This window comes from Camelus ferus, chromosome 18 (genome assembly GCF_009834535.1).
Source record: "Camelus ferus isolate YT-003-E chromosome 18, BCGSAC_Cfer_1.0, whole genome shotgun sequence".
Lineage (NCBI taxonomy): Eukaryota > Metazoa > Chordata > Mammalia > Artiodactyla > Camelidae > Camelus > Camelus ferus.
Window position 1 is genome coordinate 31,302,774 of NC_045713.1, and position 20,317 is coordinate 31,323,090.

Genomic DNA, 20,317 nt, shown 5'->3' on the forward strand with positions numbered 1-20,317 from the left:
GAGGACAGTGGCCACCCCCGGCTCGGGCAGCAGCCCTTCCTGATGGCGTGCGCAGGGCAGGCGGGCCCCGAGATCCTGGCCTGACCTCGACGCCCGCTTCTTTTTCTGCAGGCTCCACCAGTTCCTCCCTGTGCGAACACTGGGTGAGCCGGCTCCCGGGCAGCAAGCAAGCCAGCGTGACCTCTGCAGCCTCCTCCAGACGCACCTCCCTGGCCTCGCTGTCCGAGTCGGTGGAGATGACGGGGGAAAGGAGTGAAGACGATGGTGGGTCTGGGTTTTGGTGACCGATCTCCAAAATGGCACCCCAGGCACACAGCACAGGGTCCCTCACGTTTAGGAACTAAGTTATGGTGGAGAACATAAAAGGGGCTGCAGAGTGTGGGTTGCATGGCTGTGGGTTACGATCGTAAGTGACACTGTATATAACAGGGTCATTTGCTTTTCCTGTGGCTTAGGACTTGTTCCTTCCACTTCATTATTTCCCACTTTTAAGGCCTTGTGTGGAGGCTGGAGCTTTAACTCTGCAATAATGTATACATTTTTTTCAAAGTGCTTTTTAAAATCTTCAAATAGCTGTAAGGGGACGCAGTGAGGCCCCCGGCTGACTAGCAGCTGTGCTGAGCCTGGCCCGGAGGCTCCCGGCTCTTCGGCTTCTCACCTTCCCACCACACTGTCCCTTAGTCCCTTAGAGGGATCTGACGTGTGTTCTTGTAAGTATGGAAGCATTTAGAACAAAACCGTTGCCTCTGCATAAAGGTAGTTTTTAGGAATTGAGAAGATCGTCACGGTATAAAAACTTTGAAAATTTGGTACAACTTGAGCTCTGGTTTTCTGCCTTCACTTAGCGCTTGAACATGGCAGCACAGCCCTCAGCTCTCACAGGGACCCCCGGGCGGTGTGGGCAGGAATGGGCGGAGCGCTGAGAGTTGCGAGGAGAAGGGAGTGAGCTCCACGTCTCTAATGAGGACGGGGACTCACCTCCCGGCCAGTCTCATTCTGCGGCCGGCACTTCGATGGCTTCTAGTAAGCCGCCTCTAGTGGTGGTGGGTAATTCTGAGAACGTGAAATAGAGGGAAGGAGCAGGAGGTTGGAAGACGGATGCCAGAGGAGGACCTACGACAGGGTTCCAGCTCTGCCCCCCTTCCTTTGGCTGTTGCTTCTTTACTTGTAGAATAAGAGTCTTGGGCTATAAATTGCTAAGCTAATGTCTGTAGCTCCTGACATTTTATGAAAAACTGACCAGGAACCTTGGCTCGTTTGTTATTTACATGTTATTTTCAACGCAGCCTTTAAACTTAACATTGACTGCTGTTTTAAGAATAAGCCTAGATATGGTTTGCCCCAATCTATTTTTAAGCGGTGTAGTTGGTGAAATTGATACCCGCTGAAGCATCATGATCCTGCAGTGGTGGAGGGTGGCGCCCACAGAGTAGGGCCCATCTCTTAGGATCTCATCCAGAGTTTTACAAATACCAAAGCTGCAGTATCAAGTGTGTGCAGAATTTAATTTAGAATATTTTCTTTGGAAGTTTTAAGTCACTTAAAATAGGAGTATTCTGTTCTGATTATGAGTATTTTCCTTGGAAGTTTTAAGTCACCCGAGGTAGGAATGTATTGTCTCTTTAGTTCTTTCCACGGATCCGCTTTCATAGTCAACGACAGGCAGCCTACTCGTGGCACTGAGTCAGGGGGAGGGGGCTGTGGTTCTGGTATTAGCTGTGTCTAAATATTTGTGTGGTCTTGGGTGGGGGTCCCTGCTGTGAGCCCCGATGTCCTCAGCAAGATGAAGAAGCCATAAATGAAGTCGCGCACATTTATTGAGGAGCCACATGGTGCCAGGTGCTGGGCCCAGGACTTTTAAGATTTTTATTTAATCCTTATGGCAGCTCTATGAGTTACAACAAGGGATAGCAAAGTATAGCCCACAGGCCAAATACGGCCCCTGCCTTTATTTAAAAAAAAAAAAAATATTGGAACAGCCACTCCCATCTGTTTATGTGTTCCCTGCAGCTGCTTTTGCCCTGTGGTGGCAGAGTTGAGCAGCTGGCCCACAAGGCCTGAAATACTTAGTGTGGGGGCCTTTGGAGGAAAAGTCTGCTGACCCCTGTTACAGAGCAAGAAGGGGCACTGCTGATCCCTAAGTTAGAACGTCCCTATTTTACACATAAGGGAACTGGGTTCAGAAAAGTTGAAGTCACATAGCTGCCCCTTGACCCTAGATGTACGAGCTCTGAGGTCACGCTCCTCCCACCCCACGCCTTCCTTCCATCTTCCTTCCATCTTTAGGTATTACCAAGATGTTTTGTCGCCTTAGCTTAACGATACTCTCTTTGCTGCCTTCAGGAGGTTTCTCCACTCGCCCCTTCGTGAGAAGCGTCCAGCGCCAGAGCTTGTCGTCCAGATCTTCCGTCACCAGCCCCTTGGCGGTCAACGAAAACTGCATCAGACCCTCCTGGTCCCTGTCAGCCAAGCTGCAGATGCGCTCCAGTTCCCCTTCCCGCTTCTCAGGGGACTCTCCGATTCACACCTCCGCCTCCACCTTGGAGAAGATCGGGGAGGCAGCGGACGACAAGGTCTCCATTTCTTGCTTTGGGAGCTTGAGGAACCTTTCTAGCTTTTACCAGGACTCAAGCGATAGTCACAGTCGACGGGAGCACAAGGCTGTGGGTCGGGCGCCTCTGGCTGTCATGGAAGGTGTGTTCAAAGACGAGTCAGACGCCCGTAGATTGAACTCCAGTGTTGTAGACACACAGAGCGAGAGCTCAGCACAAGGGGATCACTTGCCTCCTGTCTCTGATCCGTTTGATAACAATAACCAGATTGCTTATGTGGATCAGAGCGATTCTGTAGACAGCTCTCCCGTCAAAGAGGCGAAACCCCCGAGCCAGCCTGGCTCGCTTGCAAAGAAACCCGAGAGCACAGCCAAGAGATCGCCCAGCTCCAAAGGCGCTTCTGAGGCAGAAAGAAGCTTGCGGAAGGGGAGGCCAGTCTTGGCAAGCCAGGAATCATCTCTTTCCAGTACGTCTCCTTCTTCTCCTGTTCCTGTCAAAGTTTCCACAAAGCCCTCCCGCTCCCGAAGCAAAGCAGATTCTTCTTCCCGGGCCAGTGGACGGCATTCCTCCCCTGCCCCTGCCCCAAAAAAGGAATCCTCCCCCAAATCCCAGGACTTCGTGTCATCCCCATCTCTCCAGAAGCAGAAGTCGGCATCTTCCCTCGCTCACGCTGCTTCCTCCACATCTGCCAAAAAAGCCTCAGGCCCCGCCCTAAGGGGCCCCTTCCCTCCAGGAAAGAGCAGGACTTCTGACAGGAGCTTGAGTAGAGAGGGCTCCAGACAAAGCCTGGTTTCCGACAGAGCCAGCGTCACCTCCAGCTCCAAACCCAATTCCCCTCGCGTGAGCCAGGCCAGAGCCGGGGACGGCAGGGGGGACGGCAGGCACGTGCGGAGCTCCTCCATGGCCAGCCTGCGCTCCCCCAGCATGAGCGTGAAGGCCGGCCTGAAGAGGGACAGCAAGTCTGAGGACAAGGGGCTGTCCTTCTTCAAGTCAGCCCTGAGGCAGAAGGAAACCCGGCGGTCGACGGATCTTGGCAAGACAACCTTGCTGTCCAAGAAGGCTGGCGGGAGCGCCGTCAAGGCGGTCTGTAAGAGCGGCGTGGGTGACAAGGCTGAGAAAGGCTGCCAGCCGCCAGGTTCGCAGCAGCCAAATGCCAGTGCAGTCGGAAAGGAGCAGCTTATCTCTAAGGACCCCACTTCTGCTAAACATTCCCTGCTGTCCGCTCGCAGGTCCAAGTCTTCCCAGCTAGATTCCGGAGTGCCCTCGTCTCCTGGTGGCAGGCAGTCTGCTGAGAAACCCTCAAAAAAGTTACCTTCTAGCATGCAAACCTCTGCACGGCCTTCTCAAAAACCTCAGTGATACTTCTGCAGTCCAAGTGTTTTATCTGTAAAGATGTTTATTTATTTAGAACCTCTTCCCTCCCACCAAAGCCCTCTATGCTTTTGTTTTGTATTTTTTGGGTCACGTGCCTGACTGTGTGTGTGTGCGCGCGCGTGCGTGTGTACGTTTGAGTGTCTGTGTGTGCGTGAGGAGAACTGAATTGCAAATTGTTAAAAGCGTCGCCTTATTCTGCCATTGAACCAAATAACAGCCATAGGCAAAGCATTGATACCAAGCTAACTGGAGTCATCGTAGTCGATTCCCTGGGCGGTCCCTTTAGTAACTGTGCATATTTCTCCCTAGAGAACTCTAATGACTTTTGTTGGACACTAGGGATTTGAAACCTGTGAACCAGTTAAGCTACCATTAGTGTGCTCTGTAGAAGGATGAATTATTTGACTTGGGTTTCATCTGAGTGGAATTTGTCCTCACTGCGGATTGTCGTGTGGCACCGGGAGCTCTAAAAACTGTGACACTAACAGTCAAACAAACCGAGGGAAAACTGTCGCTCTCTGCACTTTGGCCCCATCTACCAGTTTTTGTAAAGGGCAATATTTTAACACTACTGTTTCTCAGGTATATACTCAGCTAGTCTAGGAGGGTGCGTCAGTGAAAGGGTTGAAGAAGAAGGTGGCCTGTGGGTGGCTGTCGTTTCTCCTACTGCCACAGATAGATGTTTTTAGAGGTAGAAGTGAAGCCTTTCACCAGCTTCATATCTGCAAAGATGTGTGCACCATGGGTGTCTTGACCCTTGGGATACGTCCTAAAGAGGTGGCAGGTTGGATAGCCAGAAAGCCAGTCACTAGTAGTTCATTTTTTTTTTCCTTCTAAATTTGCGAGCTACGGCCATTGGGATTTTGAAATGTAGTAGAGCAGGTAATACCTTCAAAAGATGCCTAGAAAAAAAAAAATGGATTCTGAACCGGATGTGCGAGCCTGTGCCATTTTCTTTCTCTGGTGGTGTTTTTTTCTGGGTTAGAAGTTGAAAGCACTGTGCCTCCGGTGTGTGCATGCCCGTGTCTCCTCGTCTCATGACTTGGAGAGGAAAGAAGTTTCCTAATGCCAACTGTCAGTGACAGTACGTTAGAGTGACGTGTGACCGAGTGTTACATGCGCACTTCTGGCCCTGCCTGTCAGTCTTAGTTGTGACTGCCCCTTCGGGAACGCAGTCATTTCTTTTCTGTGCTGAAGATTTAATCTATTACCCAGAGCTCACAAGCAGGATGGAGCACGTTCCGTCTGGCATTATCAGTGCAAATTGCATTTCTTGTTGGGAAAAAAAGGGAACCGCACAGAAATTCACAGATAAGCAAGATATATATATTTTTCAAGCTTTTAGGAGGTGTTCTGGAATTTTGGGCTTTTTTCTGTTTGGGTTTTTTTTGTTTTGTTTTTTTTTTTTTTTAAATGTCAAGGGAGTCGTGGTTCTGATTCTCTCTGAATAGCATGTCACTTTGCCATGAAATACAGCATGCTAAGTTTATATACTTTTACATTTAGCTTTTTTTTTTTTTTAAGTCATGGACTCTTCAAGTTCTTCCTGAACTCTTGGTGCACAGATCCATTTATAATCTCCCTTTTCAGTATTGCTGTGTGTGAAGTCACCAGAACACATATTATTACATGCATAACTATGAATTCTACACTGCCTTCCCCCACTTTTGTTTCCATGAATACCTCTTGGGAAATGTTTCCAGTGGGTTACTTAACTTTATCTTGCTGCTGATTTGAGCATTAGCAGGTAACTTGCAAGTCTGGAGGCAACTTATGTCGAGGGTTGCTGGAATTTTAGACCCTGGCAATATTGAAGACAACACACTCAGCCTTGTGAAAGTTACACTAGTGCTTCGTGAAACCCATCTAACATGAGCCTATTGCCCACCGCACTCAACCCTGGACTCACCAGTTTGCTAGGTGTCCTCGTTTCACCGTGCAGGTGTCCCGTTCCCCAGAGCAACATCCCTCTCCTCTGCTGTGCTGGGACTGCCGTCAATATTGTTACTGCTTCCAACGGCGCACTGACAGCCCGATCCATGTTTAGTCACTGCTAGTTTTCCTGTATCACCTTTATCTCCTGAAAAAGATGCGCCAAATGTGGGATCGTCAGTACCAAGAATTGAACATCTGTCTACTTTGACCCTCTCGTCTTTCTTTAATAGGTAAATCTCATTTGAAATCTCCTATCAGAAGCTCTGAACAGTCTTAGAATCACAGTTTGTCTACACAAAGTGTTTTAACAGTACGTTTTGGGAGGGGCTATAAACAGTTCAGCATTAATAGGATCTAGTTTAATTTTCACAGTGGTAAATATTTTTATTTTTGAGTCCTCCAGGAATGGGTTTTCTGTTTATGTATAGTGTCTTAAGAAAACAAAACAAAACAAAAACTCTGCAAGCTCCATTAATTTTCTATGGGATCTAGAAATAAACTTTCGGTATCTATGAACTGTATGTCTGTGGAGTTTAGTTCTTATTTCAGGTTTAAATGGGAAGAAAAGCAGACGTGTTATGGCATCGCCTAGGCGTCTTTGGGCCATGATGTTTCTGTAACATTGGCAAACAATGAAAACTTCATCCCTAACTACTAGGTGCAACGTTTAAGCCACAGGAAAGAATATTTTGCCCAGAAGTTTGGAGGTGTTTGTTGTGGTGTGAAGTGTCTTATGAGAAAGTTAATACTTGGGTCAACGCAGTCCTTTGGTAGAGTTAGGGACCCGGTGTTTTGTTTTGTTTTTCCCTTTTCCCAATGATGTTTGGCATAATGAGCACATAGGTTTTGGGGTTAAAGTTCACCTACTAAGGATGGTAGCCCTGGGTTTCTGGTTGACAACCAAGTGGGCCTGATGAGAGCAGTCATTTCCTGGCTGGCACAGAATAATCACCGATACTGGTGTTGCATCTGTAATGTTTGTTTGCTTTTTAAAACCTTGTTTATTCTTGGTTTCCTTTCCTGTAAACATCCAGCACACTGAGGCTGTATCATTCCCTAAGACAGCCCTCCACCTTGCCTTTGTGATCCCTTAGATAATGTGGAAGCACAAAGAGACTGTTAAGCTCATGTCATCTCAAGACCTTCTCCCACCTTTTTCTGTATTTCCTTACCCTAAAAGCAGCCTAACTGAAAGTAAGTAACGCTACGCTGGACCAATAGAAATGGATGTGGGAGTATTTGTTATGATAGAATACTGCTACTGTCTGTGAGGCTGCCCTCACCTCTCCGGTAATCATTCACTCATTCTGCAAACGATCACTGAGGGCCGGCTTCGCTTGTAAAGGCAAGCTGAGAGCTTCAGGAGTTTGCTGTAGCTGAGGAGCCCAGGGGATGCTGATGATGTCCTAGACGGAGCGACAGTCCTCCCGAACAGAAAGGTCAAATGGATCCTGGTGACCGGCTGAGGCTTATGGGCCTCTCGAGCAAGTCTGTTCTGTTCTGGAAACCAAAAGTGCCCTTCTTCATCTTTAGAGACGTTTTACTGTCACGTCCTCTTTTTCAGAGCTGTCTCTACTACTTAGGGGTTGGAAATCCATTATGAAGTCACTTTGCATTAGAATTTGGTCATCTGTGTCTGTATGAGATGGAGGTGAGGGTTTTGGTTGGGGGTTGGGGGTGGGGAGAAAAACGGTCATCCGTTTAAAAATAACTATCATGGGAAAAGCAGGAACAGAATGTACAGGAATCAGCAGTGGCAGCCTTTAGGGACAATGGAACAGAGAAGAGCTGTGAACAAAGCTCATTTATTTCAAATAAACACGTTTTTAAAAGTAGATTGACACCTGACGTTACATTTCATTTTGACAAATTACTGAACAGCTGAAGTTACTGTTTCCTAGGTAGGCTGTATAATTATTGGATGCAAAGATAATTAGTATTTCCAGGTTGGATTTTTGTGATAGAATGCAAATCATAAGCACAGTTTCAATAAAACGCATATTCCATGAGGTGCGTTGAACTTCGCATTATTTGGAACTGAGAAGAGCAAAACTTGCTGACAAATCAGTGCCTCTATCATAAACAGAAACACAAGAAGCAGCTGTGACTGCAGGCTGGCTGTCTTTAGTTTCCTAAAGGATGTGGTATTGCTCAACCTGACTGCATATTTTGGGGAGGGAACGCTGTGCTTTTATTTAAACGAACACTCTGTCTTATACTGCCTTTCGATCAACTCTCAAAGTGTGTGTTTTGGCAGATGTGTGTGTTTTTGAGCATGACCAATCATTTTCTCCCCCAAGTAATGAAAACAATTCTGCATGGCTTCCACCTAACCCAGAAAGCATGCTCTTACTACTATGCAAGCAACTCATAAAAAAATGTAGAAAAAATATAGACTACTTACACTCAGCATAACTTAAAAAAAAAAAAAGGCAACTCTTAGATCATGGAGTTCTATTTTTGAATTTGTAATTTTTTTAATGTGGCTTAATCAGTATCAGAGCATGAATGTGATTTCTTTTGCTTTGCACGTGTTTCTCTTTGTGGAATTTTTTTTTTTTGATCATTGGCAAGATTGTGTGTAAAATAAGTATTTTTGCAAGCAAGAGTGGAACTGGTATGTTGAACACACCCTGGTTTATATACTGTATTTAGCCTGAAGACTTTCCTAAAGTATTTTGTCCTAAAAATAACCTGCCATTTTCTATAGATTTTAATTTTTTATATCTTCTAGGGTTCTATCGCGGTCACAGGGAAAGAATGTGGCTTCTAATCGTGCTAATAATTTTAAAACACTTTTGTAGAGACTTCGGAGCTTCCCAGCCACTGGTTACAATGAAACTAAGCTGTGGGATTTACGGTAATGCTGACAGTAGATTGGGTTCTAGGGCCATCTTAACGTTCGTCTAAAACCGGTGTTTCCCAGTTTAGGGGAGAAGGGAGATTTGTGGCAGACTCGGGAGGCTATTTCAAATCTCACACATGTACTCTCCCCAGGATTCCATCAAGCCTCTTCTGAATGACTTGTCTGAGATTCTGATACCCAGCATTCATAGAATCATCTAGGGAACTTTTAAAAATGCCTGGGTCCCACTCCCAGGCTTGTGATCTAGTTAGTGTAAGGGCAGGTCCCAGGAATTACCGCGGAGATTTAAAGCTCCTAGGTGTTTCTACTTCGCAGTCAGAACTGAGAACCACTGTGACACACCCTTTGCTGAGACCTATGGCGAGAATCACTGCCGTGGGAAGTGCTCAGGAGCAACTCAGATTCCTCTATTGCTTTGGTGAGGAAAGAAAACAAGGAGAGACTGAGAACTAATATCAACCTCCTGCGTGACATAAGGGGCCGGGGGGAGCCTTTCTGATTCAAGGCCCGATTCAGGGGCCTGGAGCTCTGTCTGTGCCTCAGCACTTGCCCATCTGGTGGGGGTCCGTGGTCTTTGGTTTGCTGGAGCAGGCGGAGTGCCCTGTGGGGGTTGCGTCCTCCCTGGAGCCTTTCCCCTGGAGGCCTCGGCAGGGCCAGGCCCGCGGGGGCACAGAGAAGTCACTCTGAGTTAGAAAATGCTGAAGTAGAGCCTTCAATGGCCTTGGAAAACCGGTCCCTGATTTTGCTAGACTGTCTCTTTGTAGTAATTATAATAGCAAACCTTAGGCTGCCGTCCAATTTCCTATTTAGCTCACTACTCTCCAGAATGTAGTTTCAGGAATAATTTTTTAGTTTAAAAATTAATGTGAAGCATTTGATTTGGGGGTCTTTTTTCAGTAACCCTTGGTATTTTTTTTTTCATGTAATTAAAAAAAATCAAATAATGTTCTTCCCCAAATTTGGCAGTATATGTTGTTACCTGTGGAGGCAAGTGAAATTTAGTTTTCATCTGTGGTGAGCTGAATGCACTACAACATTTTCAAAATAATAATCTGCTCTGCTTCTCAGGTGGTTTGATCCTGTTGAGCATTATGCTGCCTACAAAGAAAGGAAATAAACACAATTTACCTGGTGTTTTCAGCATTTCAAGTCATAAGATATAAGTAAACACCCAAGTTAGAAATGCTCCTTTCGAAAGGCTGCCCAGAGCAGTGATAACCTGTTGTAATGGTGGAAATGCAATATGAATTTTCCTAGGTGCTATTCTAAACGGTGAGGTGTCATTATACCAAATGGGGAGGCAGTGAAGGTCTTTCTGAAGCCTAAGTTCTCTTTGGGGGCCTTTCAAATATGCGTTTATGTTCCCTATAGGTTTGCTCACCAACTGTGCCTCCCACCACAGGTTAAAATTGAATTCAAGCCCCATTACAAAAATCGTTTCTTGATTAAACTCTTCAGTTTTTACACTGGAATTTCTATAGTTGTCTTAAAAGCTGCATGTCGTATCACTGTACACAAAATGTTTTGGTATTGTTCACGTACCATTCATAGTGATTTGTATATAATTTCCTTCTTGAGTTGCACAGTAATATGGAAGGCAGGATGTCGTTCCTTGAGGCTGGAAGAAAAAGTGTATCATACATACATTTTAAATTATTTTAGAATAAGTGCATGCGATGTGTCACTGACTTGTGTTATTTATTTGTATGTTTTATTATTCAAGGTGTATGCACTTTTAAGAAGCAGAATTTATATTTTTATGTTTAAAACGTTTTATTTCTGGAACAGCAGTTGATTATATAGTATACAGTTGGAATTAAGAGAAAAGTGGAAAATGTAACAAAATATAATAAATTTATTACATGATGCCCTCTTCAAGCCATTCCTCTTTCTCCCCTTTGCCAACCTATATATTTTTGGTGTTGACTAACCTTGGAAATGAAGCAGGTACTTGTACTACACTGATGTATTCAAAATGCTTTAAAATCGTAGTGTTAAAATGAAAACATGACAGGAGGATACATACAGATACTCTATAAGTAAAATTTTAAACCAAAAAAACCATATCCATGCTTATTTAATCTTCACAATCAAGGGTTCATATTCCCATTTTCTCCAGGAGGCAGTTTGTCCTGGGCCACAGAGCTGGAGAAGAACTCACATTTCTAACTCAATTCTAATGGACTTTCAACATTTCCTATAATTTACCCTCTTCTACCAAACTTTTATCATAGGAGGAAATAGCAGTGATAAAGGGAACCATCCTTTTCTGGGCCCTCTCTTGCCCCTGGTATCGTTGTTTCCAACCATCCTGTTCTTACAAAAACTTCCAGGTGGCTGGTGAAAATTTACCACCTCTCAGGACAGAACTCCCTGTTAAGGATGTCATACCACTTACGAGCACTCGGGGGCACTAGAGATCACCGTTATCAAAGGCATTTAGAAAGTCCAGCCTGTAAGTTCTTAGCCTCTATGGAAATGCTTACTCAATATGAGTTGAGTAGCATTTTCAGGGGGGAGCAAGGGTTTCAGTTTAGATAAGTTACCACCAGCCATCATTTTTCCTAAAAGGTGTTGAATGCAGATCATAGATCTTACTTTTCTAAAGCAGAGCATTATGGTTGAGGGCTGGGGCAGGGAGACTGTTCCTAACTGAGGGCAAGTGTGACCCACATGCCATAAAACCTGCAGTGCAGCGCTATAAATGTCTCTAAATGGTAATACTGTGCTTGAGGCTGGGCAGTGATCACTCAAGAGGCATCATTATGCCTGAAGGAGTTTGTGTGTCATAAAGTACACACTTCACAGTCATATAAATATTAAGGAGCATTCTCCTTAGAACTTGGCGATAATTTTCAAATATTTGAATGATCAATATCTCCCTGAACATTTCCCTCCTCTGTCAGTCTTCCGGGAAGAAGCAAAGTCCCGATGAGGCCCCTCGCCCTGGACCGCGTGTTTCTGCGTGCCCTGCGAGTGATTCCAGGCCACCGTCACCCCACAGGGTGTGGCTAGAGGCCTGTCCCACCCCCCACCCCCTTTCTCTTTCCCAGACCCGCTCCTGACTTCTCCCAGGTGGGTCTCTCAGTTTTCCTTTCTGCGGCTCTGTTCCACGTCTCAGGCGTTTCCACGTGGGTCATCTGGCAGACGTCACCTCTTGGCAGGGCTTGGTTCTGCCTCACGTAGAACCCTCTGGAATTCAGTCTTGACTTGGTCCGGCCTCAGCCATGTTTCTCACCCGCTGCCGACATTTGCCACGCAGAGGACAAGGGCTCTCCTCTCCCCGAGGGATGGGTTTCTGCACTGTGCCCCAAACCCACCAGCCTTGCACCCCGTTTCTTAGAGCTGTCAGGGGTATGACATGAATTTGACCTGCTCTGTGGAATTGTAAGAGCTCAGTTTTTCTTAAAGAAAGTGGGAAGATAATTTGAGTGAAGCCAGTGGTGTAGTCAGAATCAGGCCTCCCTGCTGCTGGCAGGCTTCCTTCCTTCCCTTTCCTTTGTTCAGGAAGATTTCCTGGAGGCCCACAGCACACAGATCCAGTTCCCAAGATGCAGGGACATCACATCAGACTTGGTTCCTTCGGAGACTTGGGGGGGAAGGCGTGGGGTGGGGGATGGCGCAGGCTCAGGGTTCCAAGTCTGTAAAATGTGGTGCTGGGGAGGGTGCCTCTTTGTCTTACTCAAAATAAAGATCCAAGTTTCTTCAGTTAGCAGTGCCTCCTGTCTGGAAAGAGGACCATTCTCCAAGGAGCTCGCTGTCTAGCCAGGGGTCAGGTTGGTTGGTAGGAAATGAACATTTCCATGTGCGCTGCCACGCCTTGTACTCACTGCTCCTCCCTCCAGGCACCTCCACGTCCACACCCCACCTCCAGCGCACTTCCTGGTGTTCTGTCTCAGAGACAATGCCCCGTGGCTCACTCCCTTATCTCCTTACATCTTTACTCAGATGTCAGAGCCTTCCCTGACCTCCCTTTTAAAACACTGCAACCAGCTTCATGTTCTATCCCTCCGTCTTCATATTGCTTAGTACCATCAACCGCAGTATCTGTACGATGCATATGCAATATACTGAACGTATGCAGATGTGGTCTATATGCTCACAGGAGAGCAGGGGTGTTTGCCCGTTCTGTGTGCTGCTCTTCCCCCACCACCTAGGAGGGTGCCAGGCACATGGTAGTTCCTAAGTACATAGTTACTAACAGAATTAATGGATTTGCTTGGGGAAATCCACTTAACCTTTCTGCGTCAGCCCTCCTGTCTAGAAGATGAAGAAGAATGGTACCTGCATCATTGACTTGTGAGAATTAAATAGGAAGGATGCCCACAAAGCATTCAGCACAGAGCCTGGCACAGAGTAAGTGCTCCGGAGATGAAGGGCTGACCCTGACCCTCATGGGAGCTTTACAGAGGAGCGGGCACCAGAGCTTAACTCACACATTCCAGGCTGGGGAAACTGCTTGTACTTTCTGGAAACCCCAGGTGTCCAGTCTTCCTGGAATGTAGGGGCAGGAAGGCAAGAAGCAGAGGATGAAGCGGGAAGGAGGCTGGCGGAGGCTTCATCTGGTTGGACCTTTTATGACCCCCTACATTTGTCCTGAAGTACATGAGAATCCAGGAAGAGACTTTAACTTAGGAGAGAGCCGAGATCCAGTCTGTGACCTAGCATGGTCACCATGGCAACAACGTGGCACAGGGAGCCCCGGGTTAGGAACTTGCTGCAGGAATCTGGGTACAGCCCTGTGGAAGGGCTGACCTAGAGCAGTGATGGGTGGTCAGAGAGGAGGGAAGCCCCTGGGGAGGTGACAGGCTCGGGCCCCGAGGGCAAGCCGCTAGGTTCGCATCCTGGTACCATGACTTCCCAGCCGGACGACCTTGGTCAGTTAACTTCTCTGTGCCTCAAATTCTTCACCTGCTAAGTGTGGTTAATAGTATCTATATGATCTTTGGGAGGCTTCATTGGCATTGTTGATTTATTTACATTTAATAAAATTACTACCATGTTTAGTTTTATCTACTATCTTACTGTTTCTTTGATATTTATCCCACCTGTTTTATATTTTTCTCTCCTTTCTTTTAGATCAATCAAACATTTTTTTGAATCCCAGTTTTCCACCTCTGTTTATTTGTTATTAATTCCTCTGTTTTTCTTTTAGTGGTTATCCTTGTGATTTCAGCATGCATTCTTTTTTTTAATTTTTAAATAAATTTTTAATTTTAGAACAGTTTTAGATTTACAGAAAAATTGCAGAGATAGTAAAGAGAATTCACATATATCCTGCACTCGGTTGCCCCTATTATTAAAATCTTACATTATTATGGTATATTTTCAGCATGCATTCTTGATTTACAAGAGTCCAAGACAGCTTAGTAATTTTTACCCCTTCAGGGCCTTAGAACACTTTACTTCCATTTCACCCTTTCTGCTATTTGCCATTTGTTGTGTGTTGTAATTCTATGTGTACTTAACATACATGAACGGTCAATCCTCCATATCTGTGGATCCCGTATTGTGGTTGGTTGAATCCACAGAGGCAGAACCTGTGCATATGGAGGGCCGACTGTACTATGCCATCCTATGTATGGGACTTGAGCATCCTCGGACCTTGGTATCTGCAGTGCGGGGGACGAGGGGGGTCCTAGAACCAATCTCCCATGGATACCAAGGGATGTCTGTGTATATAACTCATATCACTAACATTATTAAGTTGGAAGTCAATATTCACTTAGATTTACCAAGATGTTTACTTTCCGTTGCTCTTCATTCCTTCCTGCATTTCTGTGTTTCTTCTGTGATCATCTTCCTTCTTCCTGAAGAATTCCCCTTAGCAGTTCTTTTTTAAGCCCATGCTAATGAGGCATTCTCTTAGTTTTTATTTGATGGGAAATGTCCTTATTTTGCCTTTCTTTTTGAAGAGTATTTTCACTGGGAATAGAATTCTAGGTTGGAAGTTATTTTCTTTCATTCTCTTTCCATGGTTTTCTGCCTTTTATTATTTCTGTGAATAAGTCGGTTGTTAGTCTTATAGCTGTTCCTTTGAAGATTTTTTTTTCCATCAGTGCTTTGAAGATGCCTCTCTTTGTTTTCCACCAGTTTTATTACAATGGGCTTAGGTGTGGGGTTTTTTTCTTTGTTTGTTTCTATCCTGAACTTCATGAATCAGACTTGGGAAACTTCAGCCATTATATCTTTGAATATTACTTCTGATCCACTTGTCCATCTGCTTCTAGGGCTCAGTAAATGGCTTCACATCCACTTCAGCTGCTCAGTCTGGAAGCCCAGGGTCCACCCTTGACTCCACTTTTCCCCTCAACCCACATCCTTACATCTAATCCATTTGCAAGCTGTGACCAAGCCTACCTCCACAATTATGTCCTAAATCCGTCCACTCTTCTTTCTCTCCACTGATGACGCCTGAGTCCAAGTTACCACAGTCTCTTGACTGGGCTTTTGCATCAGCCTCTTTAATCTGCCCACTTCTCCAATCCCATCTTATGTCACATTCTTCCTTCACTGCAAGCACAGAAGCCACCTTAATGTCCTGACCACAGGACCTTGGCACTTGCTGGTTCTCTAACCAGAAATACTCTACCCCTACAGGTTCATATAGCAAGTCCTTTCTCATCTCAAGTGGACCCCCAGGAAGGCCTCCTTGGACCCCTAAATCCAATGTCATCGTCCCACTTTGCAGGCATTCTTTATCTTGTCTATTTTATTTTCATAGCACGTCTCAGTCTCTGCAATCTTATTTATTTCTTCACTAGCACCAGTCTTATCATGTGTCTTCCCCACCAGATTATAGTCACCAGGAGAGCAGAGTCTTTGTCTGTGTTTGCTCTGTTACTTGTATCATTTTGGATGCTGTCAGCTATAAGGAACAAAATGTCCAACCACGGTTGGCTCCATTATTTCAGTTTTATACATAAGTGTACTGAGGCGCAGATAAAGTAATTAACTTTCTTAACAATCACACCAGTCACAATTGGTACATCTTGGATGTGAACCTAGTCCCACTACTTCAAAACTTGTGGGGTTTTTTTAGATTATTACTCCAATACCCTACATTGTATTAAATAAGGGATTTTGATAATCAACATACCCGGCTGCATTTAGTAATGCAGTTGCTAGACAGGGACTCCTTCTACACTCTATGAAGTCCTTTTTTCATGTGAAATCTCTGAGTAGTTTTTACGATGGCAAATCCAGGAAGAGAGAAAACTGTTACTTTTTGGAAACAACTAAGGAGAGCTTCCTTGGCTTAATCTTCTGACACTTAAAAAAAAAAAATTTTAGATTTACAGAAAAGTTGCAAAAATAGTCCAGAAGATTCCCATAGACTCTTCACCCAGCTTCCCCTAATGTCAGCATATTTCAAAACCAACATACTTGTCAAAGCTTGAAATTAACATTGGTAAAATACTATTCACCAAATTACAGACTTTGGATTTTTACCAGTTTTCCACTAATGTCTTTTTTCTGTTCCAGAAACCAATCCCAGGTCCCATGTTATGTAAGTGTCGTGTCTTCTTAGTTCCTCCAAACTGACAGCCCCCACTCTCTCACCACCTTGACAGTTTTGAGGATTATGAGACATTTGTTATACAGACTGCATCTCTGTTCGGATTTGTTTCATACCTTGTCATGGTTAGATTGAAATTTTGCATTTTTTGACAAGATTATCACAAAAGCAATGCGTCCCCGGGAGAACGTGACCTTGATATGTCTTGTGACTGGTGGTGTTAAAACCTTGGCCATTCAGTTAAGGTGGTGTCTTCTGGGTTTCTCCTCTGTCAGGTTACTGTTTTTCCCCGTGAACTTAATAAATGTCTTGGAGTTAATGTCAGATTGTGCAAATATCTTGTCTCTCCTCACACTTGCACCCACTAATTTTAGCATCCAGCAGCGGATCCTGCCTGCAACAATTTTTAATTGTGGGAGTATTCTGATGGTGCAAGAAGGACATCTTAAAAAACTTACTTAACAAAAAGTCTGGAAGCGGAGCAGGTGCATTGTGGGCTCAGTGCCTTGACAGTGGCAGCCAGGACCAAGGCTCTTCAATCTGAGTTCTCGGCCTGTTGGCCTTTGTCCTCAGACTTGTCCTTAGGGGCAGCATCCATTTGAAAAAGATGGGACCTCTCTCTGCCCAGGGGTCTTGACCAGTGAGGGGACTGTTTCTCAGAGCCACCCCCTGGTCTCTGAAAACCTCCCATTTGACCAGGATCTTGATTTCCTGCCTGTGACCAAGTTGCAAGGAAAGTGAAGAAAGGGAGTGTCTGGCATTTCCAGCCAGTGTCGGGGGATGGGAGGAGGGAGTTCCCGTGGAGAAGAAGCTTTTGAGGGGGATGAGTGCTGGGGAGGCAGCCCCTGTGCCTGCCATCGCGCATTGTCCCCAGCACCCCGGGCAGTGCCCCACACCTGCAGGTGCTCAGTTTATCTTTGTGAGGCCAATGAGTTCTTTGTTGCTGGAGACATGGTCTGCCATTACCTGGAAGCATTAGGGCTCTGGACTGGAATCAGACAGAAGAGAGGGATGTGGGGGGCAGATCAGGGGAATGGTGAGGTCAGTGTGGCAAGGATGGCAGAATGGCAGCTGGTGGAGGGGGCGTGGGTCTAGTGGGCGGCCCTCACTCACGACACCTTAGCCTCCTCATGCCTTGGTCCCCAGCTGGACCATCCACCTCCGCCCTGCAGGTCCCTCTACCAAAGCCTGGAGAAAACCTACAGAGGCGCTTGTGCAGGATGGCCGAGAAACCTGTCTGCATGACCCAATGGTCTCTAATAAGAAGGTTCTCTGGAGGAAGAGGGGACAGGAGGGAGGTCCCTTCTCCGTACACGCAGGAGTCTGGCTCTGGGGACCTCGGACACAGCCTGGTAGCTTGTTTGGTAAATAATGACATTGTTATAAATATTTAATAAGTCGAGGGACTGCAGCACATGAAAAATTGATGAGGTCCCCGTGTGGGAAATGCGGGCTTTCTCTCCACGTCTGCTCTGAGGGCAGCAGTTAGAGGCTGACGTCTGTTCGGGCTGCCACCTGTATTTGTGGTGGGGCTGATGAATGGCTGGAGAAATATTCGCCATGTTTAGGAAGCATCAATCCATCAAGCTGGAGTTTAGGCTGAGGGAGGAATTCACAGCCATCAATATTCTCGTGTTTATTAAGCAGTGCGTGTTTCGGGAGACAGCGAGCCTCACGTCGGTCCTGGGAGCAGCGCCTGCAGAAAGGGCACGGTGGCTCCTTGATGAATGACTTTAATAAGAAGCGGCTTAGAAGTACCTTCAAGGAAGAAATGAGTAACAATAATTAGATGTTTCTTAATCATTTATTTATTTTATAATTTATGTCCTGCCTGCTTCTGGAAAAAGAATGGAAGTGGCTTGCAATTAAAACACATCTACCCAGGATGGTTCGAATGAAGATAAACACGAAATCAGAAAATGCATTGAGGGAGTGAATTTTTCTTAATCAACTTTCCTGCTGCCCACTGAGAACGTTGCGTTCCCTGTCCCCGGCAGTCACCTCTGGCTCCCCGGAGCCACGGGATGTGGCAGATGTAAAGTGGTGGCTGCAGGTGTCACGGGACAGGCAGATGAGGCGGGAGCAGGGTGTGACCTGTTGTCTCAGCGGCTCAGCCCCTGGCTTCCAGCCACATTTGCATTTCATTTATCTTTGCTCTAAACAAATCTGTGTGTCTGCGGCAGCATGGCATGAAAAATTAATGCCCTTGTGTCAGAGCTTGTCAGAGTGACAGTGCAGAAAGGGAATAACAGGGGGGACACGCGTGGTGCTTTCTACTTAACAACCACTCTCGTGTTCCCTGAACGCCTTCTCCCTGAGCCGGCGTGTCTGGGCTAATGGGGCTTCAGCAGCCAGACCCTCCCGGGGGGCTGAGGGCCGAGAGCCTGCCTCCGCGCAGCAGCCCAGACCACGTGTCTAGAAGGCTCTCCCTCCTCCCCATCACAGTGGGAGCAGAGCTGGGTGACCAGTTGCCCAGCCTTGGCCGAGACACCCTGAACTTGGAGAAGGAGGAGGAAGGCAGCCCCCCAGAGGGTTCTCAGATGGCAGACTGGGGCAGAGCTGTTCTGGAGGCTCCCGAGTGGGATTCTCTGGGGAACAGGTGGGCGAGGGGGCAAGGAAGGGAGGAGGGGAGGGTTCGAGTGTCTGTTGCTTCGGAACCTCCACGAGAGGTAGAGTGGGAGTTTCTCTGCACATTCAGATACTCAACAAATGTTTGTTCAATCTGAGTCTCATGTTGGCTTCCTTTTGACCTGTGGGCAGAGGATGGGAGTAGCCCCTTCCTTCCTGCAGCAGGGGTGGTGTAATGTAGCAGGTTAAAATTATAGATTCTCAGGGGAAGGGTAGAGCTCAAGTGGTAGAGCGCATGCTTAGCACCCAAGAGGTCCTGGGTTCAATTCCCAGTAATTCTTCCAAGCAGAAGTCAATGAAGAAAACCTAATTACCTTCCCCTCAGAAAACAAACAATACAAGTAAAATCATGGATTCTGGAGCCAGACCACCGCTTTACCGCTTCCTCAATTTATGGCCTCAGGCAAATTGTTTAACATTTTTATGCCTCAGTGTCATATATGCGAAGTACTTAGAAAAACGTCTGGTGCTTGGCGTTAGTGGGATGAGTGATTGGATTTCCCTGATCTTCATGCAAGGGGAGTGGGTGAGGAAGGGTCCTGGAGCTCAGTGACCCAGCCTGGAGCCATGCTGGAAAGGTCTTGCGCAGGAGTTAAGAGCTTGCTGACTTGTTGAATGGCCAGTGGGGAAATATACATCCCCTTCTGTCTACTTGACCCACTGGACAAGTGAAACCCTCTTTGCCTCCCTTTTCCACCAAGGATGAGCAGAAATGTGATGTTAGGTTTACGAGATGAACGACCCTCCTCCAAGCCAGGATTGAGCAAGGCACCCTTTTTTCATGAAATAAAAAGGAACAAAGCTTTTCTGCCCTCTGTGGGAATTTAGGAGTATCTCTAAGTGTTAAGGCGGTAGATCTCTTCCCTCATTGCCCAGTAGAATTCTCTGGGGAGTTTACAATTTTTTCTAAATTCTGGAACCCTCACCTAAGGTTCTGATCTGATGGGTCTAAGGTGAGGCTTGGATGAGAGTGTATTTTTGTGATTCCCTGCTTAGCTTTTCCCTGTTAAATGAGGGAGGACATGAAGGAGCCAGAAGCATCTGCAGGAGGCGTGTAGCACAAGGTCTGGAAGCCACCTGCGCCTCTGATATAAGGGCTGTGACATGATTTCGCATGGGACACATATGATAAATATGGCAAAGATTATGAAGGTGGTTCTAAAATGGTCAGAGTTGGGAAAAGCTCTGGGGTGGACCACTCACTGTGGTTTGGGGCGGGGTGGGGGTTGCATCAGGTTCCCTGCTCTAGCCCATGAAATAGGGACAGCTGTCAACACTCAGGCAAGGGTTAAGAAGCACTGAGAGTATAGAAACTGACGCATCATTGTAAACTGACTACACTTCAGTTAAAAAAAAATTAAGGCAAAGAGGCATTGAGAAGTGACTTTGCTTCTCTGGGTTAATGATCTTGTCCTCTTGCAGTAGAAACTGGTAATTGTCCTC

The 20,317-nt window shown here is 46.2% G+C and overlaps 1 protein-coding gene across 2 annotated transcripts in view; it reads left to right on the top strand.

Annotated features, from left to right (window-relative positions):
* The window catches only part of USP31 (ubiquitin specific peptidase 31), a 70,050-nt gene extending 59,450 nt beyond the window's left edge, over nt 1-10,600 (top strand). For both annotated transcript variants that reach the window (XM_032460877.1, XM_014566382.2), the window contains 2 exons: nt 112-264; nt 2,344-10,600. In XM_032460877.1, the coding sequence (XP_032316768.1) occupies nt 112-264; nt 2,344-3,911 (1,721 nt within the window). In that variant the 3' untranslated portion in view covers nt 3,912-10,600. The remainder of the gene's footprint in view (nt 1-111; nt 265-2,343) is intronic.
* Nucleotides 10,601-20,317: the final 9,717 nt, after the last annotated feature.